This window comes from Lissotriton vulgaris, chromosome 2_1 (genome assembly GCF_964263255.1).
Source record: "Lissotriton vulgaris chromosome 2_1, aLisVul1.2, whole genome shotgun sequence".
Taxonomy (NCBI): domain Eukaryota; kingdom Metazoa; phylum Chordata; class Amphibia; order Caudata; family Salamandridae; genus Lissotriton; species Lissotriton vulgaris.
The window spans coordinates 1,548,512,608-1,548,537,294 of record NC_141687.1 but is presented as its reverse complement, the minus strand read 5'-3'; the positions used below and the strand labels follow the sequence as shown (position 1 = coordinate 1,548,537,294).

General features: G+C 46.3%; 1 protein-coding gene across 1 annotated transcript in view; it reads right to left on the bottom strand.

The window, feature by feature from the left end:
• Positions 1-791: 791 nt before the first annotated feature.
• The window catches only part of LOC147732881 (protein mono-ADP-ribosyltransferase PARP14-like), a 1,341,877-nt gene continuing 1,317,981 nt past the window's right edge, over positions 792-24,687 (bottom strand). The window contains exon 18 of the mRNA XM_086957426.1: positions 792-1,181. Coding sequence (XP_086813552.1) covers positions 895-1,181 — 287 coding nt within the window. The 3' untranslated portion in view covers positions 792-894. The remainder of the gene's footprint in view (positions 1,182-24,687) is intronic.

Here is a 24,687-nt window from a genome sequence, read left to right as displayed (position 1 = left end):
CATAACTAATGTTTTTCTTTGTGAAAAAGTATATTTTTTCTTGAATATCAACAAAGTGCAGCTGTCTATATTTTAGGCTTGAGTTTTTCTTCATGATGACATTTTTAGAGGGTTTTGTACTGTACTCTGCGGACATAGTTTGTATTAAAACGTTTCCATGTCCTTTATCAGTTGCGGGTTAACAACAGTAACAGAAGAAAGAGAAAACCAGCACAGGTCAAAATTCCCCCGATTTGTCCAAGGTGTATCATTGCAAAAGAGTCCTGACCTTAATGCATACTAAGGGCATGTGAAATTGAAGATTTGTTTTGTACAATACATGCTAAATAAATAATGAAAAAAAGGGTAAATAAATTGCTTAAAAATTACCCGCACACATTTCTCCTCGATCTCGAGTAACTTTTTCCTGTGGGTTAAAACTCGCTCAGAAAAATACAGAGGGGAAACTGGTTCTAGGAGAAAATGTTTCTTGGCAAAACATTTTTTATCCGAATCAGTTTCCCCAGTAAAAACAATGTAAGATTTCACATCATGTGAAGAGGTGAAAAGTTTCTGTATTTCTACACAATGAGAAATGTGGGAATTAGGTGTGATTGTACTGACACAACAGAACATTTGTACAGGACTAATACAAACCTATCTACAATTGAACATAAAGGTGCAATTAAACAAAACATAAGGCAAAGTCCTTTACACACACACATATATATTTATTTATTTATTTATTACATAAGGCATAATGTTTATTAGACAAATATAGGGGAAAAAAATATTTGGAAGAAGGCAACTGGTGGCGAAGGAACTGAGGTGTTTATTACATATTCCTAAGAGATTGTTCAGGTTTCTCAATTTATTTTGGTAGGACAAGGATCTGCAGAAAAAAATGCTTATTGGTTATTTGAAACTGATCAAATATTCTGGGTAAGCCTGAACATCGTTAAATACTATGAACATGTTAGGGTTTTCAACATTGTCCGTCACACTGTCATACAGATCAGTGAGGTCTTGAGTATTTTTTGCTGGTGGAGTAAGAAATCCTTGGCGTCCTGCGCAAAATAATCCTGTAAGTACTCTGGTCAGGTACATGTATTTCATTCCTGAGGCGTCAGGTTTAGAATACGTGTCGTGCGCTGAATAACTTGCATTGACAGCAAAATACGTTCCGTTTCCGTATGCAGCAGCTGTGGAGACAATGAAGGAAAGGCTTTGTAAGGCGAGTGAATGAAGCTGGGTGACAGCCAAAAACTACCATCACCTTCCCAGACCGAACAATGAAAATGCCACTAAACCAATATACTAAAAAACATGCCTGCAAGGTGCTAGATTTATACATCCAATTTATAACTTCATTGATTTTCCGCAGAAAAACAAGATTATGAGTGAACTATACTAACCGGAATTTGCCTATCCCTGGTTTTCATGTTACCAATGTTTGCCACTCACTCGGACTTAATTTTCCATATAGGATTGAGGAATCCAGAAAAAATATAAATTGATGAAAACGTGGCACTTAGCCGTAGCCATTATCATTGAACTTTTTGATGCATCAAATTCTCTACTGCCTGAAAGTTAAGCGCTCCGCTCACCCATTTCTACCTCCCAAAACAAAGCAGCTGATTAGGGTTTGGGAAGCGCACAAGGGATGTGGTCTGGTTGACACCAACAACAACTTGCGATCTCAGTAACCGACAACCCTTTTTCCTATATTTTGTGCTGTAAAATTCATACAAACATTCCTTCTTCACTGACCTCTGCAATAAAATCATTAATGAATACAAGTTTCAGCACAAACCATTTCCTGTAGCGGAAGACCCATCAAAACGTTTACTAAAGAGACAACAGGGCTACGAATGAGAGCTCCTGTGGGTGGCATCTGTAGGATGTCCATTCCCAGGCAGCTTTGGGCGTGTGATCGATTCCAGGCGCTTTAGGGTTCAGCTATTGGTTGGGGCTGCGCAGGGGTAGGGCTTATGTGTTCGTTAGGGGCTTTTTTTAGTGCGTCATTCCGATGCTGTGGTCTTGTGGTGCGAGGGAGCCATTTTTTTTTAAACAATAGTTTATATTTTTATGAATTCTTAAAATCCTTGATCAGCAAAATCTACCAGAGGATTCGTAGATACAGTTTTTTTTATTTTTTATTAAACAATTCGACCAATTTACAGCAAATGAAATAAAAGCAGGCTGTCACTTCCATCACAGAGACAAATCACTTATTCAAAATAATTCACAGATATTACATGAGACAAATCAAGGGGTATCAGGAGCATCTAAGTCCCTCTGACAGCTGGGTGGGAGACAGATGTCGCCTCTATACCGGTTCCACGCTCCCCAGATCTTGGTCCACTTCTCTGGGCATCCCCTCGCTATGAAGACCGACTTTTCTCTGTACATACACCAGTCCAGGTCTTCCTTCCACTTCCCCTCTCGAGGTGGCTGACCGGCTCCCCACAATTGTGCGAGATTACGTTTAGCTATCATAAATGCAAGTGTAGCCCACTGTGTGGTGTATGCGTTAAGATCTGAGGGTTCCCAAACATTCAATATACATCTTCGAGCTTCCGGTTGCAGATTCACCCCCAACACGGACCGCAATATGCCATGGATGTCTGCCCAATACTGTTCTATTTGTTGACAGTTCCACAGTATGTGCATGAGCGTTCCCACCTCCCCACACCCGAGTTTGAACTCACCGCTCTCCGCCCTTCCCATACCAACCAGGCCCGGACCCATAACATAAACCCTGTGCAAGATCTTGAGCTGCACTAGCCGCAGTCTGGCCGGGATTGCGACCACTCGTGGGGAGGAGATCACCTCCTGCCAGTCCTCATCATCTAGTTCTAGACCGTCGCCGGTCCACTTTCTTCTTAATGCCAATAGTGGATCCTCCATATTATTAATCAGCTTCTTATATATTAGAGATATCGTTTTTTCAGGAAGATGCCCGTCTAGCACCCTATCCTCAAGGGGGAAGGCTTCCGGGAGTGACGAGCCACCGGGCACCTGAGTTAATAATGAGTGGCGGATTTGTAGGTAACGAAAACGTTCAGTATCTGCCAACTTATATTGCGCTTGCAATATCGAGAACGAATGTATGGTACCCTCCCCCCAGATGTCCTTGATCCGGGATATTCCTATGATGTCCCATTTATCGAACCCCTTGGACTTCTAGAGGTTTCCCAGTCTCTCCGAACTCCACAGTGGCGTGGCAAGCGTCAGCTTATTCTCCTAATGCAGGTGCTCGGGAGCCGCATGACACTTGTACAGCCTGCATGGTGGGCCCAGTCAGAGGGTATCTACGAGGCCTCGCGTACAGCTCTATAGTAAAGTCCCCCCCAGGGAGTAACCACCTGTCCATGGCATAACCGGGGTTATCTGGCTGCCCATAGATCCTGTGATTAATCGCTGCCAATTGAGACGCCCAGTAATACTTCTTTAAGTCTGGCAGGCTAATTCCCCATCATACTAATTTAGGATCAGTTTGGAGAATGCTATACGTGGCCTTCCTTCCCATAAGAGCTGCCTCTGGAGACTCAATTTCTTTAAAATAGGAAGCGGGAACTAGATCCATCGTGTTTTGAAGTGCATATAGAAAGAGTGGGAGCGCCATCATTTTGAATAGGTCAGCCCTGCCCAACATGGACAGAGGGAGAGCTCTCCAGTGCGCGACATAATTCTTGAGCCTTTCCAACGGGTGGAACAAGATTTTTTGCATACCGAAGCGCAGAATCTAAGGTCAAATATATTCCAAGGTAGCGGAACCCGTCCGACACCACTCAAACTGGGCAGCCTCCTGGAACTGTTCACCACATACAACGAAGACCACCAACTTGAGCTAATTTACAGTAAATCCCGAGTACCTTCCATGGATAGCCAGCACATCAAGGAGGCAGCTCAATGAGCCCCTAGGGTTTGTGAGATACAGCAGGACGTCATCCGCTTATAGCGATACCTTGTCCTCCCAGTCCGGCGACCATCGCATTCCGCGGATGGATCGGTCCTGCCTGATCCAAGCCACCAGCAGTTCTACTGCCAAGGCAAACAGGAGTGGAGACAGGGGGCACCCTTGCAGGGTACCCCTGCTAAGGAGGAAGTCAAGGTTATTGACCACCACCCGGGCCATCGGGCTTGACTACAGACGCCGAATCCACCTACAATAGTCCTCTCCAAATCACAACTTGACTAAGACCGCAAATAAATAGGGCAACTCAACCATGTCAAAGGCCATTGTGGCGTCCAATGAAACTATCACTGCCGGCTCCAATATAGTGGACACTCTGCCCAATACTCTGTGTAGTCTTCTCAGGTTGAGGACAGTATTTCGGTGAGGCATAAAGCCCGATTGATCTGGGTGTATCAGAGTGGTGATTACCTTAATCAGCCGCGTTGCGAACAACTTGGCGAGGACCTTAGGCTCCACATTTAACAGTGATATCGGCCGATATGAGGAACAGCTAGTTCTCGGCTCACCATCCTTATACATTACCACTATATTCTCCACCCGTAGGTCATATGGCAGCAGCCCCTTCTCCCTACTTTCCAGTAACATAGACCGGAAGTAGGGGGCCAGTCTGTTGGAGCTTAGTTTATACAGTTCGACGGGGATCCCGTTGGGCCCTGTAGCTTTACCAGAGTTCACTCCTTGTATCGCCTGTGCCACCTCATCGTCAGTGATCGGGGAATCCAGATATTCTCTATTTTCATTGGAGAGGGTAGGGAGCTGTATATCTCTTAGCAATTCCGCGTTTTCTGCTTCCGTGAACTTGCCGGTTGCAGTATAGACTGAGAGGTAGTGGGCAGCAAATGTATCCGCTATTGCCTGCGAGTCTGTGACCGGAACAGAACCCGGCCCCTCTACTTCAGGCACTACTCGAGACGCCCATTCCCGCATGTCCAGCCATGCTATCAGCCTTCCCGCCTTATCCCCAAGTTCATAGATTCTGCCTTGAACCTCTCTCCTCTGGCTCTCTCTCTAGCAATACCGAGAAACTCATCCTGCTTTAGCCGCACAAGGTGAAGGCCCTCCGGGGTGTTCAGACGAGCCAGTTCCTCCTCAGCTTTCACCACTTCCTCCTCCGCTTTTTCAAGTTCAGCCACCCTCTCTATCTTTTTCCCAGCTATCAGTGACAATGCCTCTCCCCGGATCACCGTTTTGTAGGCCTCCCATAGTGTCTGGGCGGACTCCACTGAATCTTTATTTTTCTGGAAATAATGGTCTATGGCCTTGACTAAGTTTCTGTGGGTCTGGGGGTCTTTTTAATACTATGGGTTAATGGGGGCCACTCTGCCCACGTTCACATACTCCCATTCCATTTGGAGCCACACGGGGGAGGGATCAGAGATCCCCCGCCCCAGGTGACGAATTTCACGAATAGTATGGGCCTGCGCCCCCGGGACCAGGATATAGTCAATTCTAGACAAACTGTGGTGGGCTCCCGACACATGCGTATACTGTGCTTTCCCAGGGTTATGCATTTGCCAGCCATCCACCAACCCCACAGTATCCCCAAATTCAGGAAGCCACTGCAGAGCTGGCCAAAGCGCCCAAGGGGGATGTCGATCTTGCTCCCCGGACAGAACAGCATTAAAGTCACCCCCCAGGCACCAGGATACCCACCGGAAGCGTGAGAAAAACCGCCCGAGGTCTTTGAATGTGTCCGCCTGTAGGTCGGGAGGGACATATATCTAAACAAATGTAGCAACCTTCCCTCACCAAAGACCCGAAACTCCGACATACCTCCCCCGCTTATCTGTCCACGTGTTCTGTATCGTGAAGGAAAACGAGTTCTTAATCAGTACGCCAACTCCCCTCGACCCGGAGGTGAAACAAGCATGTGCAACCAATCTGTACCCTCCCGTATGCAGTGCCATACATTTGTCCCCAATCAAATGTGTTTCCTGTAAAAGGATCACGTCAGGAGCATGTCGTCTAATGAATTGGTTGACCATACCCGCTTCAGTTTATCCCCAGCCCGTTCACATTCCAGCTAAGCACCTTGACCTCTCATCTCCTTCTATCAAGTGACATCCCGCCCAGTTGAAGTGCCCAGCCCTGCTTTGCTGCTCCTTAGTGCCAAAAAAACAAATAACCAAAACAAAACAAACCTTAACAAAGATCAATCCAACCCCTGTCCCCCTCCCACCCTTCCTGCACCCCTGCCCACGGCATCTGCCCATCCCCAACTAGCAGAGTACCTGTCGTCCTACACACAACTACTATGCAACTAAAGTTAGTAAAGTGGAGGGAGACCGGCATCCCGTTCCCACCCCCCCAACCCGTATCTAATAAAACACAAGTGTCCTCTGAGCTCACATGACAAATTACAGTTCCATTCACCCTGCGCAGTAGTCGTCAGCCCAATGGAGCAGCCATCTCCCTATACCTGACAATGTACATATTGTCCATGAGGATAGGTGCCGGACCTATTCTTGTTCCCCGGTTGCTTGTTCACCACCTCGGTCTCGGTACCCAGAGCCATCGGGGGGACTGCTGTCGATCCGGTCAATCAGTGCATATTCAAACATTTATAAGTTCATGGGCGTTTCTTATATATCCGCACCAAGCCATAAATGAACTCAGTTACTCAGGATAAAAAGAATATCACTACAGCACCAATATATCAAACAAGCATTTGCAATGCAATAGGTCTCGCATTAGGAAAGTTTGAGCTATTGGTATTGTAAATGACCATTTTTTTATTTACGTGTTGGTTTTGAAAATAGCTAAATTAATAGCTTTGCCATTTACAATGCCAATAGTTTTAACTTTCGCAAATGAGACACCTATAGCATTTGTAACGCAATATGTGTTGTATTTACAGGACTTAGATGTATTGATATTACAAATAACAATGGCTTGTAATTTTTTTAATAATCAATACGTAAAAAAAGGTTATTGTAAATTATAATGGCAATAGCTTAAACTTTTGTGTAGATTATGTTCATTGTATTTTATTATGATGAAAATACAAGAACAGATCCACACACAGTCTGGTCATGCGCACATATCACACACTAGATATGACACGGTAATGTGAAAGTCTAAGGTAACATAAAAGGATTATCTAAGCCGCTAGCGAGAGTACTATTAGTTAGGCCCACTCTTCCCCTCTTGTGTTCCAATTGTTTGTTATGATTCTGTTGTATCTTAACAACTCAGCATCTTGTTCTGGAGTGTAGAATCCAGGGGACAGAGAGCAGGCAATTGCTGAGGAAGAAGGACCTCGGGGGACCAGCGACACCTAAAAACTGTGAAGGTCCTTACTGCCATCAAACTAAATAAAACTCATCAATGCAACCATTACAGTAACGGATTATAGAATACAAATTAAAAGCAAAGATAATTACAGCCTTCCCTGACTTTAAAAGATTTCAAAACGACAGTATACAAATTTTATGGGGGCTGTTGATGGGGAGGCAGGTTAGTAATGCTTATTAAAGTGGGGTTTAATGAAGAGGCGTCTTAAGTCTCCATATCAAACTCAATAAAAATGACAAAGTGCCGTCATTACAAAAATCATGTTCAGCCAGCCTCTGGAAGGACCTCCTTGTTATGTCACCCTGTTTCACCCACCATCCAGCCACAGCATGTACAGGACACATACAACATGAACAAGCATCAGCGATTTCAAACATGACCTGACAATCTGGAAGTCCTCTTGTAAACAGTGGGGACGGAGTGCTTTGCCAGTGAAGTGCGACCGCTTCGTATTTCACATTTTCCGTTCCGATTTATTTACTGGTCAAATCTTGCTGCCTAAATCAACATCTCTTCCCAGAACTCCTCCGAGCCTCTTATTAATGCCCTGACTTAGAGTGGGGACATCCAAAATTGTGTGCTTACTCCACTGAGGTGGCGGCAACAGATATATTTTAGTTCTTTAGTCCTTGTAAATGTCATATATACTCATATATTTGTTTGTACATTCTGTGTTCAATAATGTGTGCCTTTTGCCTGCGCTGTTTTGACTCTATGGCCTGCTAACTTTGTTCCATTTCTGTAACAGTTTCTCCTATGTAACGTAACTGGTTCTATTGTACAGTGTTCTGACACCTTCGGGTAAAGTCCGCGCTTTTTAAAAATGCATAAAATAAAATTAAACAAGCCATAGTTGCTGCTTATTTATCTTATGCAACTAGCAACCATTGACAAAGCCAATGGTCCTGAATTGTAGGTATGATGTGACTTGTTGTATCATATGACAAGAACAGCAAAATACAAGTCGGGCGGCACACTGTGCTAAACACAGATTTTTAGCTTATGTGTTTTAAGCCACGCCCTAAATTACATTGACCACGGCCCTTTGAGAGACCCCCCAGTTACTTCATCCCACTTAAAACCCTGTATATATATATATATATATATATATATATATATATGTATCATGTGATCAAGGCTTCGGCCGAAACGTTATGGCGACAGCTGAATAAACGAAATGGCATCCTGATTCTCTGGTCCGTGTCTGCTTCCTGGTGCATTGCCGTGAGAGGACGAGCGTGCTAGGAAACCAGAGGTTGTGTGTGTGTATATATATATATATATATATATATATATATATATATATATATATATATATATATCCACAACAACGATTCGTTACTGAAGTCAAGAGCCCATTAGCAGGTGGCGAGCGTAGAACCGAGCGGATCCCTCTGTAAACTTATCGCACACAATAATCCTTTCCAGGAAAAGCTCGCACTCTGGATAAGTATCACCACAATTTTATTCCAGCAAAGTTACGCGTTTCGACAGCAAGAGCTGTCTTGTTCACAACACAAGACAGCTCTTGCTGTCGAAACGCGTAACTTTGCTGGAATAAAATTGTGGTGATACTTATCCAGAGTGCGAGCTTTTCCTGGAAAGGATTATTGTTTGATATATATATATATATATATATATATATATATATATATATATATATATATATATATATGTGTGTGTGTGTGTGTGTGTGTGTGTGTGTGTGTATGCCAAGATCTGTTTACAACACACGTATATATATATATATATATACACACACATATACATCTATATATGTGTATATATATATATATCTACATATGTGTGTGTGTGTATGCCAAGATCTGTTTACAACACACACACACACACATATATATCAATTTAAATTCCCGCCATACATGTCTGCCAATAGGTGTTTGTTATATTGTTACTTATTTACAGAGCGCCACGTGCAGGCTCACCCTGCTGCTTCAGGCCGCTACTTTGTCAGAGGAGAAGGGACACGCGGGGTTAAAGACGGGTTCAATTCTGTAGGTTCGGCGTTTTTGGCTAGGTGTGTGCGTCCTACCCCGAGAGCCAAATCCAAGAGCACAGCTGTGCTGCCGAACCTCACCATAGGGGGCGTGCTCACGTGCGTGTCGCCTGACTGGTCTCTCTCCCTAGTGAGAGAGAGTGCTTGGTACCAGAGCGTGTGAGTGGAGAGAAGGTGCAAATTTCCCCGGAAACTCAATATTTCGTGTAATAGGATTTAGTGCCAGCGCCGTCACGCTCGAACAAGGGAATAACAAAGCTAATTATGATGAAAACAAGAAACATAAGCAATTTATACTTTAAAATACGCGGAAATTTGCTCACATAAATAATGACAAAGCAAGTTGAAAAGTCGGCTTGTGCTGGCCCAGAGTAAGTCAAGAGCCAAAGATGGAAAGGGAGGGCATGAAGAAAAGCACATACAAACGAAAGCATACAGAACATTCGTTCCTATTCAAACAAAAATGTGACATACACCCTGTCAGTATCAATTTCCAGTTTCTGAAATTCACTCCGTGTCAATTCCGAGTTCAATACACGGTATCATAAATTCACTCCGTGTCAGTTTCATTTGCAAACTGTTGTATTATATTCAATAATGTATCCTTCACGGAGCGTTAAATCACTTTAAGCTTTAACTTGCAGTATTACATTCAATAACTTAATGAGCATTCGAAATCACCGCCGCAGCCCTGCTCCGTGTAAACCGGAAGTCAGGCACTTTTGGCCGAGACGGGGGCGGGGCCTGCAATCCAGCAGGAAGTTCTGCCCGCCGCCGCCGAGGAAGCAGTGAAGCCGGCCGACTCCGACCAGCGCTGCAGAGGAGACACGGAACACGCCGAAAGAGCCCGGTGAGTGGGAGGGGAGGGGGGGCCAGGGCTAATGTGAAGGCCTGTGTGTATGCGTGTGTGCGTGCGTGTGTGCATGTGTGTGCGCATGCGTGACTGTGTGTGATTGAGAGAATGCGAGGCAGGGGATAGTGTGCCTGCGTGTGCATGCGCGCGCCTGTGTGTGTGTGCGTGCATGCAGAGGGGTGGGGGCTGCCTGTGTCTGTGTGTGAGCGAGGGCTTGCGCCTGTGTGTGTGCGTGCGTGCATGCAGAGGGGTGGGGGCTGCCTGTGTCTGTGTGAGAGCCAGGGCTTGCACCGCGCATGCGCAGGTATCAGACGCGCGCTCCCGCGAGGAAAAACGCTCGTAACAGATTGGTGTCCTCATTCCCAACTCATTCCCAATACGGGCGGCAAAAGGTCTGAAGCAGACACTCTCAATGCTCACGCATTGAGAGTAAGGTCTGCTCGACCTAAAAAGAGAAACAATGTTTAATTCATTGTCTTTAGTCACAAGGTTGATATTTCATACAGTTTTCTCAATATTTTAGAATGGAATGTTGCCCAGGAGGAGCGTGCACAAAAAGAAGTGATCAAAGATAAGTGCAGTGAATCAAAGGAAGAAAGGAAATTCAAAGAAGTAAACAGAATATTCACAATAATTTTCTGTGATTACGGTCTTACAATTTCCCGTAATACAACAACCTGGCCCACACGAAAATTAATAACAACTAATCTCTAGATCATATAAACACAAACAGTCATGTCAAATGTGTGCAGTTTTTAGCAAAAAATGGGTCCAAGGTGAGATTAGTATCGTCGACGTTTCAACTCGACTTATGGTCATCCGGTGAGTTAAACCTGGACCGTGCGAGTCTTCATCAGGGCATTCAATAGTAGGGCAACCAAGGGTTAAAGATGGCCCCAACGGTGCAAGGCTACACAACGTATGCCTCGTACTCAGCCAAGAAGGGATCCTTTTTAGAAAGGATGATTCAATCGTCCATCAAGGTATGCTGATGAATGTTATCGTATTTTATATTCAGCTCCTTTTCTCTCTCATTTATTGGCGAAATTCTTGAACCGGTGAACTCAGTTCACCATCGCTCCTGTCCTGCAGGGATCAGGTAGCGTTCTGCCGTGTTTGTCGGTCTCCTAAGTTCCCATGGTGTATCCGCTGTTTGTCGCAGCAGCGTATTAGTTGTTCTTAACTTTCGTGTGGGCCAGGTTGTTGTATTACGGGAAATTGTAAGACCGTAATCACAGAAAATTATTGTGAATATTCTGTTTACTTCTTTGAATTTCCTTTCTTCCTTTGATTCACTGCACTTATCTTTGATCACTTCTTTTTGTGCACGCTCCTCCTGGGCAACCTTTCATTCTAAAATATTGAGAAAACTGTATGAAATATCAACCTTGTGACTAGAGACAATGAATTAATCATTGTTTCTCTTTTTTGATATATTGGTGCTCTAGTGATATTTTTTTTATCCTGAGTAACAGTTCATTTATGGCTTGGTGCGGATATATAAGGAACGCCCATGAACTTATAAATGTTTGAATATGCACTGATTGAATCAGCTTCATTATAGGTTCTGGACCATTGTTTATTCTTATCGCATTATACCCAGGTCCGTATCCTTTTGAGTTGCCCCATTTTCATTAATGGTCGATCCGGTCAGACACAATGTTCGGGTTATCAAAGAGCTACGCCCTTCCGTCGGCCTCTACCCTCAGACGCGCCGGGAACATCATGGCATATTTGAACCCCTTGTCCCTTAGTTTCTTCTTGACAGCAAGAAAATTCCATCGGTGCTTCTGCACGGCCTGCGTAAAGTCGGCAAAGAAGGAGAGGGCGGCGTTCTCATACTAGATCCCCGTCTGGGCAGCCAGCAGGATAGCGTCCCTGTCCCTAAAATTCAGGACCCTGGGGATCATAGGACATGGGGGTGCACCAGGCTTCGGTCTCCCCCCTGGGACCCTGTGCGCGCGTACAATGGTGAAAAATGTACCCAACTTATTGGTCTATACTTGCTTTGGCCCTTTCGCTACTCTGGAGATGTGTCTCACCATCCGGTTTGGTCACCATCGTTAGCGCAGCTCTATGTGTGCACCAGTATTAGCCCAAGGATTGGCCGCAGGGGACGTCAGTCAGTGTCCGGTCCGGGCCCTTCAGCGTGACCGCCCGGCCAATGAGGATAGAGTGCGTGAGATTCGCCCGGGGAGTAAGGGGTGTAGTGGTGTTGTCCCCAAGTACCCAACCGCATCAGCACAGGACCACCACTCCCCTGTTACCCCTGTCTCCGCAGGCTGCACCACTGGATCAGTGTCACAATCGACCCCTCAGCCCTCTTTAGGACGTATGGACGTGTACCGTCCCAGCGCCATAGGTCCCAGCCAGGGGGGCTCACTCTACTCAGTGTCCAGAACACGGGCCGGTCCGGCGACTCTCTTCCTGATCCGCCGGCACCAACTTAAGGGCAGTTAATGTGGCCCTTCAGGATGTCCAAAAGCTCCCCGGGGGAAATCCTCGCCCACAACAAGGCAACTCCAGGCGTTTGCATCCCCCGCAGTCTTCGCGTCCTTGCTGTAAATGGACGGGGTGGGCGCGGGAATATATCTCAAACCCTGGCTCACCCCAGTTCTTTCCTGGGGCTTATTCCGCCGCCTCCCAGCTGATCTATGCCGCCTGCACCTTTGCTGCAGTTTCGCGGGCCTCCAGAGCTCTCCCGGCAGCTGCTATATGCCAGCGCGAGGAGGGGGGGGGGCTACTTCTCCACAAGTGCCACTGCCCGTCCCCTCCCGCCGTGTATAATCCACCGCCTCCACTCGTGAAGCCTTCTCCCGACGGGCGGACCCGACCGGCGACTTCCGGTCCAGGTCCCTGCTGTTGTTGCACTGCATGGGGGCCACTCCCGGACTCCAGTCCCCGGTCTCAGGCCCAAGTTTGTGCTGCGCGTATATTCGGCTCCCGAAGTCCTTGGAGAGGCAGAGTCGGTGCAGGGTGCACTGCGCATCTTTCGACGTCAATATCCGAACTCGGAGGGCAGGATAACCATCAGGATGTTAGGGCTGGAGGACGGTCTCTGTGGAGCCGAGAGCTCACCCAGTCATCTTGATCAGGCTCGTAGCTCCTCCCCGGGTAGCCCATTTTAACTTGTTCTACTAGAGATGCATTGTTAGTAATAGGCGGTTTGGTTATGGCAGATAAAGCAGATGCAGTGAGGGAGGCATTAAGGGTTTTATGTGACGCGGGCAGGGAAGATTTAATTCAATCCAGCGTTCTTTCACAAGCTTGGGTTGGTATGGAGCGGCCTAAATGTGCTGCTGCCAGTGGAGTCGCGATGACAGTCCTGGCATGTTCATTGCCAAAACAAACTTCTAAATTGCATAGTGCTCATTGTTAAGGGGAGGAGAAGGAGCACGTGGACTTGAGACGAGGTTGTGTTTACGTCACCGCTTCGGGGACCAGCCTCATCTGGTAGGTGCAGGAGGGGTTTCCCGTTCGCATGCCTGTATCGAAACGCTTAGCTAGTGAAAGGCAAGCCCTGGGGTTTGGCTCTGATGCGAGAGAGCGTTGTGCAGCATGCTGTGTCTGCATCCGCCCTTAAGCAGGGAAGAGGCTGTTCAATATCGACAGGGAACAGCTGATAGTTGGGAGTGCCTTTCAGGGGGAGCACTCAGAAGGAGAGGACTCCTGTGTTGAAAGCACCCTGCCTGCAATAAAATGCTCCATGAAGGGTGATGTTTTTGTGAATACAGTCCAGTCACCTATGTTAGAGGCTGGTCAAGGAGTGGGGGAGAAGATGTAGGCTATACAAAAAATAATAAGAAAAAGAAAACGCTGCATAACTAGGGTGAGATTGTCTTCTAAGAAGTCAGGTATGAAGTTTTCAGGTAATTTTTGAGCCACAAGAGAGCTTGCAGGATCTGGGTTCCTGGAGAAGCAGTTGTAGTAAAAGATGGTGCAAGGCGAAGACAAGACCACAGTCCGCAGGTTTGCGCGTCTTGCAGAGCATCGAGGGAGAATACTGCATGGAAATACCAGATGCAGTGAAGATTTTGCCTGCCGGGGCTAAAGCATCCTGGGTGGACCGGCCCGAAGAGAGGGAGAGGTTTGGTGCAATCATCTCAACAATGCAGTAAAATAAATTATGGTGTCAACCTCCAAAACAGAGGATTGGAAGCGTTTTGATGGGGGTGTGGGGGACGGTGAATGTCCAGGTGTGAGTTCAATGCGTGTGGTGGATCAATGAGAATGTGAGTTGGATTATGGTGAAGGGGTTGATGAATTGAAAGAGAGGGAAATACCTGGTTGGCAAGAATATAAAGATCTTGAAAAATAGAGGGTGCGGACAGGGGGAGTGGGGGTCTTGTTCGAATATTTTCTCCAAAAGGGGGACTCCGGGGTGCATTTACTGGCACGAAGAGAGCCCAAGAAAGGGGCAGTAGAAGGCGGGCATCTCCAGAACCAACCAGCACATTGAGAACAGGTGAGACTCAGTGATGGATTAACTGGGGGAATAGTAAGGAACGTTTAAAAAAAAAGCACTCCAGTTATCTGGGCCTGGTGTGGTGGATAAAAGTGCAGGTACCGAATCAATCAATGAGGAGTCCGTGTCTGCAGGTAAGAAAGAGCAAGGGAATAACGCAAAAGAAGATGCCAAGAGGTCATTGAGGGGATATCCCAGTCGGGTTTGGACAAAGATAAAAAATCTGAAGAGGGTGGGGGAAAAGAGAAAAACTGATGTCTTGAAACGTTTGTCTTACATGGGGTTATCTATGCCGTTGAAGGCTCATCTGAGCAATGCAGCTAAAGAGGAAATTTGGAGGGGTGAATTTGTAGACGAATACAAGCTACTTCATAGAAAGATGCAATCTAAGGATGAGTCTGGAAATGAAGACTAGGAGTTGACTAAAATACAGAGGGTTCCCACAACAATTGACACATGGACATCAGCATTTTTTATATTTGCCAGTGTCTACTGTGAGAAGTTCCCTGAGCTAGCATCGTCTATATTAAAGTATATTGGTATCATTCATAAGACCCACAAAGAGTTTGGGGGTTTTGCATGGTTACATTACGATGAAGAGTTTCAGGCTCAAATTGTCCTAATCCCTGATAAACCTTGGCAGAAAGTGGACAATCTATTATGGATGCAATGGATGTATCCACAAACACATCCCCCCACCTTGCACACAGCAAACAGTTTAGCGATTCTGCACTGGCCCTTTCTTGACAGGCCTACCTTGGGTCAAAGTGGGGAAGACATGGAATAGAGGCCGAAATCCCAACTCCGGGTCCTGCAGGAGCTTTAACAGAGGGTATTGTCCATGGAACCCCTGTAAGTACAAGCAAAAGTGTTCAAAATGTGTGGGCAAACATCCAATCCTTCAATGCTTTGGGGACCAGACAAACTTCAGAAGTAGTTGTCAGGGCAAGGGTGGATCCTTTCAACCTGGTTACAAGGGCTTTCACTCCAATTAGATTCAAAAGTTTTAGTTTCTGGTAAAATTTTACCCTAATATGGAGGAGGCGACAAGTTTAGAATGGGATTTAAAAAAAGGTTTTTGACTTGGTTATCAGGGTCCTAGGGCACGCAGGTTTGCTGGCCACTTAAACTCAACCAAAGAACAACCTCAGATTGTGAGTCAGAAGCTGGGTAAAGAAGCGGCAGACGGAAGAATGGCAGGTCCTTTTACTTACTGGCCTTTACCTGAACTGATTATTTGCCCACAATTGGTAGTCCCTAAAAAAGCAGTGGGGGAGTTTAGCATAATTCATCATCTTTCATGACCTCACAGCTTGTCAGTGAATGTCATTGCATGGTTTGGCGCCCGGAGCAGATGTGCAAAAAAACACAGGTGTCAAATGAGGTATGGGAGCTAGCGGATTGGGAATGCTTGATCTGGTGGAGAAATCTTTGACAGTGAGTACTAGGACAGCTTATAGAAGAGCTTGGGGAGAACTTCTAGGGATGAGTGCATCTTGTAGGTCTCAAGATGAACAAGGATTATGGCTGCGCAGAGATGACATGCTCAGTTTAATTATGTAGAATATTAAGAAGAATGTTTCAGCTACCACAATTTCTGGTAAGTTAGCTGGTTTGAGTTTATTAGGGATTTGGATTCAATTACACTATTGCTTTTAGTTAGGAGCCTTCCTTTCATATGTTTCTCTGTTTTTGAGAAGTTGCTATTTAGATTATGCGTGTGTTGGTTATTTTTTGGTGCCTTTAGGATATTGGAATTGTTGGGTAGGGGCCATTTAGATGGTCTGAAAGTTAAAGATGTATCCGCCTCAAGCGAAACAAGTCAGATATTTTTGGAACACTCTAAGACAGGTAAGGGTACGAAAGTAACACTTAATAAAATTAATAGAATAACATGTCTAGTGATTTCTTGGCAGGATTTACGGGCAGTAGGTGGAGCAAATTCAGGACTTGTGTTCAAACACCAAAACGGTGCAGGACTCTCAGCCTCAATGTAGCTTGGGTGATGAGGAAAGTTCTTTGTCACACTGGAGAAGATCCTTCACATTTTGGTACTTATTCTTTCAGAATTGGTGCTGCTTCTGAAGCAGCAAGACTGTGTTTTTACCTCATTGATGTAAAGAGAATAGGACAGTGGTCCTCTGATTGTTGCTTGCGATACATTAAGGACATTGAGGATGCTTAGCATTTATGTGCTTGTTAATTCTTGTTTCTCTTTTGGGTTGCATAGCGAGTCCTGCACCAGCTTTCTTTACTATTTGGATAGTTGGACATTCTTGTGGGTGGTGAAAAAAAGCAGAACAGCCTTCTTGAGGAAATTTTGGATTCCCCAGTGACAAAATCAAGATTGATTGGTGGGGGAGTAGGGGAATGAAATGGAGACTGCTGTTACAGTGGTTATCTAATTTGGTTTCAGTTAGAATGTACCCAGATGTTTTGCTTTTACATTTGAGAGAAAATGACTAAGTTCAGTTATCAGGTTTGGGTTTGATTAAAGAGATGAAAAAGGATTTAGAAATTGAGGTTAAATCCTGGGCCGGGACGATAGTGACTGCGCTACTCTTAGAAGAGTGTCATGGTGCTGAAAAATTTACTGGAGTTGAGAGGGCTAGACGCAAAGTCAATATGGAAATGCATTGTGTTTGTATCATTAATAATATAGGATGGTTAGAACACACTGACATAAAGAGAGAAGATTTTAACGTTTTTAGACAGGATGGAGTTCACCTGTCATTCGTAGGTAATGAGCTGTATTTACTAACCCTGGGAGTAAAATCATCTCCGCTCGCAGAGTTTTCTGATTTTTGGCAACTCTGCATAGAGTTACCAAAAATTCCGTGCTCCGCAGCGGAGCAGAGGTTTTTAGGTGTTCGCAAGCTTGAAATGCATTTTCACGCGGATGGGCGCAACTTACTGGGATGCCTCAGTTTGCAGACGATATTTTCCATCCGTTCGCGAACGCCATGAGATTTGGTAGCTGGCCGCACGGTTCCGTGAGAGTGTGCTATTGCGGACACGTAATTTGGGCACGCCATCGAACCTCCGGCGGAACTTTTGTTCTGGGAGTAAAATCATCTCCGCTCGCAGAGTTTTCTGATTTTTTGGCAACTCTGCATAGAGTTACCAAAAATTCTGTGCTCCGCAGCAGAGCAGAGGTTTTTAGGTGTTCGCAAGCTTGAAATGCATTTTCACGCAGATGGGCGCAACTTACTGGGATGCCTCAGTTTGCTGACGATATTTTCCATCCGTTCGAGAACGCCATGAGATTTGGTAGCTGGCCGCACGGTTCCGTGAGAGTGTGCGATTGCGGACACGTAATTTGGGCACGCCATCGGACTTCCGGCGGAACTTTTGTTCTGGGAGTAAAATCATCTCCGCTCGCAGAGTTTTCTGATTTTTGGCAACTTTGCATAGAGTTACCAAAAATTCTGTGCTCCGCAGCGGAGCAGAGGTTTTTAGGTGTTCGCAAGCTTGAAATGCATTTTCACGCGCATGGGCGCAACTTACTGGGATGCCTCAGTTTGCTGACGATATTTCCCATCCGTTCGCGAACGCCATGAGACTTGGTAGCTGGCCGCACGGTTCGGTGAGATTGTGCAATTGCGGACTAGTGCTTTGGGCACGCCATCGGACTTCCGGCGGAACTTTTATTAAGATCGCAATCCCAAACACGCAGAATTTGCAATCTGGAGAAGAATCTCTCTCTCGAGCAGCATCAACACCTTCTCGAAATTATGATTTGGATTTTAAAAAAAACTCCTCAGATTGACATTTGGCAGTACTTTTTTGTGCAAGGAGCCCTTTTTCTTGAAGAGGAAGGAAGTGCTCCAGTCTCCAACTTCCTGTTCCTGCCCAACATGCTCCTCCCGGTGCTTTGTCCTGCTCCTGTTAACTTTTCATTTGGCTTTGGAGCTGGAAGGATCACTCTGTGTCTGCAGCATCATATATTATTGGATTTGAGGACTTTTGGATTTGCAATTTCACATGCAAGTTCGAAAATTGGTGTTGTTTGTTTGATTGGGGCATTACACCAACAATTTTTTGTACTTTTCATAATTTTTAAAAAATATATTGTGGTGGATAGCCTGTAGTTTCAGTAGGGGCCTAGTTGTTTCTTTGTTTGTAATTTCTCTTCTATTTTTCTTTTATAAAGGAAACTACATTTTCCCCAACTTTTGAAATCAATTTGCATCATGTATTTAATTCCCTAGCCCAGAAGTCTGCCAATAGGCCTTTCAGCTAGTAGGCCCAGAGCTACTCATGGGTACATGAAACAACTGTTTCTGTGATGGCTGTTGAATGTAAACACATTTCGGGCATGGAGGGGAGTCGATTGAAATGCAAAATGTGTTTTTTTTGGTATTTCACTTTTTAATAATAATAAATAATAATAACAAATACCTTTGTTGGATGTGTGGGGTTGTAACTTGCAAACCTTTTTTAGCCCTTTGGATTTTCGTTTTTGGCATTGTTGCATTAAAGCTTAATCAATCAATCACAGTATTTGTAAAGCGCACTATATACCCGTGAGGGTCTCAAGGCGCTGGGGGTGAGGGCGTGCTGCTACTGCTCGAAGAGCCAGGTCTTGAGAAGCCTTATGAATGTGAGCAGGTCTTGGGTCTGCCGTAGGTGGGTGGAGAGGGTGTTCTAGGTCTTGGCTGCGAGGAAAGAGGCCGGCGGAGCAGAGCTGGGGGGGGTGTAGAATGTGAGTCAGCTGTTAAGGTATGCTGGTCCGGTGTTGTGGAGTGCCTTGTGTGCGTGGGTGAGTTTGAGGGTGATCCTCTTGCTGACGGGAAGCCAGTGTAGGTGTCTCAGATGGGGGGTGATGTGACTGCGGTGGGGGGTGTTAAGAACCAGACGTGCCGAGGCGTTCTGGATGCGTTGAAGCCACTTCAGGAGTTTGGCCGGGATTCCAGCATAGAGTGCGTTGCCGTAGTCCAACCTGCTACTAACGAGGGCCTGGGTGAACGTTGTTCTTGTTTCAGTGGGGATCCACTTGTAGATCCTGCTGAGCATGCGGAGGGTGTTGAAGCAGGAGGAGGAGACAGTGTTGACCTGCTTAGTCATGGAGAGGGTGGAGTCGAAGATGATTCCTAGGTTGCATGCGTGGTCGGTAGGTGTTCCCAGTGTGGTCGGCCACCATGTGTCATCCCAGGCTGAGGGAGTGGATCCGAGGATGAGGAACTCCGTCTTGTCAGAGTTCAGCTTCAGTCGGCTGTTCCTCATCCATTCTGCGATGGCCATCATTCCTTCATGGAGGTTGGTCTTGGCGGTCTGAGGGTCTTTGGTGAGGGAGAGGATCAGCTGGGTGTCATCAACGTCAGAGATGTTGACGGGCGATGTGGGCGAAAGGGGCCATGTAGATGTTAAACAGCGTTGGGCTGCGAGAAGAGCCCTGGGATACGCCACAGATCTCGGTGGCTTCGGAGAGGAAGGGGGCAGGCAGACGCTCTGATCTGCCGGAGAGGAAGGAAGTGGTCCAGTCCAGGGCCTTCTCTTGAATCCCGGCTTCGTTGAGGCGTATTTGTAGTGTGTGGTGGCAGACCATGTCGTAGGGGGCTGATAGGTCTAGGAGGATGAGGGCTGCTGTTTCTCATTTGTCTAGCAGGGTCCTGATGTCGTGGGTGGCGCCGATGAGAGCGGTCTCTGTGCTGTGGTTGCTTTGGAACCAGGATTGGGACAGGTCCAAGATGTTGTTCTCCTCGAGGTAGTGAGTCAGTTGTTTGCTGACGATTTTCTCTATGACCTTCGCCGGGAACAGGAGCAGGGAGATGGGCCGGAAGTTCTTGAGGTCTGTGGGGTCCGCCTTAGGTCTCTTGAGCAGGGCGTTGATCTCGGCATGCCTCCAGCTTTCCGGGAAGGTTGCTGTCTTGAAGGAGATGTTGATCACTTTCCGGATTTGGGGTGCTATGGCTGTATCAGCTTTTTTGAAGATGTGGTGTGGGCATGGGTCTGACGGTGAAACAGAGTGGATGGAGTTCATGATCTTGCGGGTGTTGTCGTCGCGGACGTTGGTCCAGGAGAGCAGGTAGTTGGAGAAGGTGGTGGTCACGGGGGGGATGGAAACTGTTGTTGTCTGGGTGCTCGTGACGTTAAAGCTGTTGTGGATGACGGTTACCTTGCGGTGGAAGAAGGTTGCCAGCAAGTTGCACAGGTCTTGTGAGGGTGGGATGTCATTGGTGTTGGAGCTAGGGTTGGAGAGTACCTTCACGATGTTGAAGAACTCTTTGCTGTTGTGTGCGTTGTTGTCTAGGCGGTCTTTGAATGAGGATCTTTTGGCTGATCTGATGAGGTGGTGGTGTCTGCGGGTCTTGTGGGTCGTGTACCTGTCCGGTGTTCGTTCGCGGAGCCATTTCTTCTCCAGTTTCCGGCATGCTTGTTTAGAGGCCTGGTGTTGTTCGGTCAGCCAGTTGATTTTCTTGCTGGTGCGGCTGTTGGAGGGTTTCTTGAGCGGGGCGAGGGTGTTGGCGCAGTCGTCGATCCATTGTCTGAGGTTGCGTGCGGTGTCGGGGTCGGTGGGTTGGTTCTGGACGAGGGTTGTGGTTAGCTGGTCTTTGGTGATTTTGCTCCAGCAGCGGCGGGGCATCAGTTGGGTGTGGTGGTGTGTGGTGGGCTTCCTGTAGGTGAAGTGGATGCAGCGGTGGTCGGTCCAGTGGAGTTCGGTGGTGTGGTCGAAGGAGACGTGGGGGCTTGCCGAGAAGATGGGGTCAAGCGTGTGGCGGCGTCGGTGGGTGCAGAGACGAGTTGTCTGAGGCCGAGGTTGGCGAGGTTGTCGATCAGGGTGGTGGAGTTGGTGTCGTTTTTGTTCTTGAGGTGGAAGTTCAGGTCCCTGAGGAGGATGTAGTCCGTGGAGGCGTGTGCGTGAGTGCTGACGAGGTCGGCGATGGAGTTGCTGAACTGTGGTCGGGGTCCCGGGGGTCTGTAGATCAAGGTACCTCTGAGGGTGGTGGTGTGATCTGTGTGAATCTGGAAGTGCACATGTGTTCGGCGGTGTTGAGTGTGTCGTCTGAGTGGGTGGAGACCTTGAGGGTGGATTTGTGGATGATGGCGATTCCTTCTCCAACTCCATTGGTGCGGTCTCTGCGAGAGATCTTGTAGCCGTCCGGGATAGCTATAGCGATGTCGGGTGCTGAGGAGTTGTTCCACTTGGTCTCTGTCAGGAAGGCAACATCTGGGGCAGATGTGTTGTTTAGCATGCCTCCTTTGTCTGGCCAGTGTGTGAGTGTGTTTGTAATAGTAGGCCAGCATTTGCCTTGGCGAGCCTCCCCGTGTGGACAGGGGCCATTTTGTAAAGTCTGTGTCCATATAGGCACGCTTGAATTAATTGTTTTCCTGGTCTCCTGCTTGTTGCTTTTGTGTGTGACCATGTGGCTGGAGGCCATTTTGTGGTGGTGGTACTGCTTTTGCAATAGACCTGCATGTCTTCTTTCCTTTGTCCCTCTTGGCTTATTGCTTCTTGTTGTGGCCTGCCTGGCCATGTGGCTGGCGGCCATTTTGTGAAGGCAGCTAGTGTGCTTTTGCTATTGGCCTGCATTGTCTTTATTCCCTTTGTTGTTGTTGTGGCCTGCCTGGCCATGTGGCTGGTGGCCATTTTGTGAAGGCAACCAGTGTGCTTTTGCCATAAAACTGTGTTGTCTGTCTTCACTTTCTTGTTGTTGTGGCCTGCCTGGTCATGTGGCTGGTAGCCATTTTGTGAAAGCAACCAGTGTGCTTTTGCTATAAGACTGCATTGCCTTTCTTCGCTTTCTGGTTGTTGTGGCCTGCCTGGCCATGTGGCTGGTGGCCTTTTTTGTGAGATTCAAGGTCACCATAAATGTGGCAACTGTGTGGTGGGTCATTTTACATCCAACACGCACACCTTCGAACATGGTAATTGGAAACAAACACTAAATCTTTTTTCAAACTGTAACATTCGAAATGTGATCTATTGCATATGGTGTCCTTGTGAACTACCTTATATTGGCCAAAAACAACAACCAAATAAAGCCCGCATTGGGCAGCATTGTAGCAGGATACGACGCTCAGTGGAAAATGTCCCATTGGTCTCCCATTATAAGGATAAAAAATCATTCGGCAAAGAAGATCAGATGGCAAGTCATAGATATATATATATATATTTTTTAAATATGTTTATTAACTTATCATAGGAAAAACAGCAAATATAACTGCAATTACAGTAGGTGTATTCCAAACTAGGGCCCCTGCCCCCCAAAAACCACCCACCCACCCAAAGCCGAGACAGATAAGGTTCCCATGCGGTGCAAACATACACTAGGCCTGATAGATGTACAGATGTACAATGGTCTCGAAGGACCTGGAACCGGACATGTAGCAAGCCATACTAATTCCCCACTGGCAGCAATAGAACTTAGGAGTAACCCCAACTCAGAGCAGTGTCACAGGCAAGGAGAAAGCCCAAACAGAGAATCCACACAATCTTGCACATACTTGATCGTAGGAGGTCCGGATTCGTAAGCAGACATGCTGCGAGCGGAGCTCAGAAGTCCTTAGGGGGCAAGGCCTCAGGTAGTTCCTCCTCATAAGTTTGTAACTGGGTTTTACAATACAACAAATCTCGGAGCCATTGTTTTTTGGTCGGGGCAGCCCTCGCCCCCCAGCATTGAGCCACAGCTCTATTCGCAAGCAGAGTAGCCAATGCAATTATCCGTCTATTACAGGGCTTGAATTTTGTGACGTCCCCCAGCAAACAAATTTCGGGAGAGCAATGCACAGGTTCCTGAATAACATCCGTCAACATCCCTGCCACCGCTGTCCAAAAGGCATACACACGCTCACACTGCCACGCCGTATGTAAAAAATCTGCATCCGTCACACCGCACCTCAAACAGTTAGCACTATCGCGCAACCCATACTTAAAGAGCTGCGCCGGGGTATAATACAATTGATGCAGGAATTTAAAATGTATTATTCAATTGAAGTAAAGTCAAATAACACTTTCATCGATTAATAAAAATCATAAAAGTGATCACATATGTACATATATAGAGTAAAAATACATTAAAATCTGGTTCATCGTTAGTGTACAAAATTTCATAAAAAGTTAAAAATACTAAAATTCATTTGCAGGAGATAAACTATTACACCACCATCTCTAATGCCGCTAATCTTTTAGCTTTATTACGTGCGGCAGCCACCAGGAAACTGGCAACCCCAAAGATCACCCGGGGACTGCCTAATAGTTGTAAATACAAGAGAGTAGGTCTTACTTGAACAAATCCCGCCTCTAAAAACTGTTTCCTGATGTCAGCATAATGGTCGCAAAACATAACAAAATGCATAGGGGTTTGACTGGAGAAATTATCTCAGTTACAAGGAGGAGATGACTCCGATTTACCCCAAACTGGGTAATGACCAAGGGAGAGATGTATCATATTAAATCTAAAACGAGTTAAGAGGTGACGGTGGAAAGGAATTGTCACAATCTTTAGGTATGGTTCAAGATGTGGCATGGTCGTGAGAACATAATGAGCTCTAACAGATGGTTTTGTCAATTCCACCATTTCCCGTTCTTGTTCCACTAAACCCATAAAATTCTTCTTGATCCACTCTAGATCTCCCTTATGCAGCAAATTTGGAGATGAATACAGTTCAGGTCGACCCAGTTTAGAAAATACATCTTTGATATAGACTAACCACGGTATTCTGTTCGCATTATCTAAAGCCATGCAATCCTTTAAAATAGCATGATTCAGAGTTATCTCGCTGTTGAGCCACGTTTTGGCCCAGCAGATCACAGGGGCCAACCGTAAATGATCCGAAATATAACCCAGTCCCAACTCTGAGTGTAAGGAAAGTACAGGGGTAGATTGGGGAACTGCTAAAAATGTGTTCTCCATTGTGTTCTCCATTGTCTGTATTTTACATTGCGGTAGATAACCCCAGAGGGACGCACGATAAAGTGCTATGGACAAGCATTTGGCTTTATACATTTTTAATAGGGCTTCCATAGGCCTAGATCCCAGCCCCTTGGCGAAGTTCAATAATGCAGCAGATGATCTTGCAACGGCTAAACTTTTAGCAATTAATTGGGGTGCCCAGTTGCCCTTTTCATCAAAAATTACACCTAAATATGTAAACAC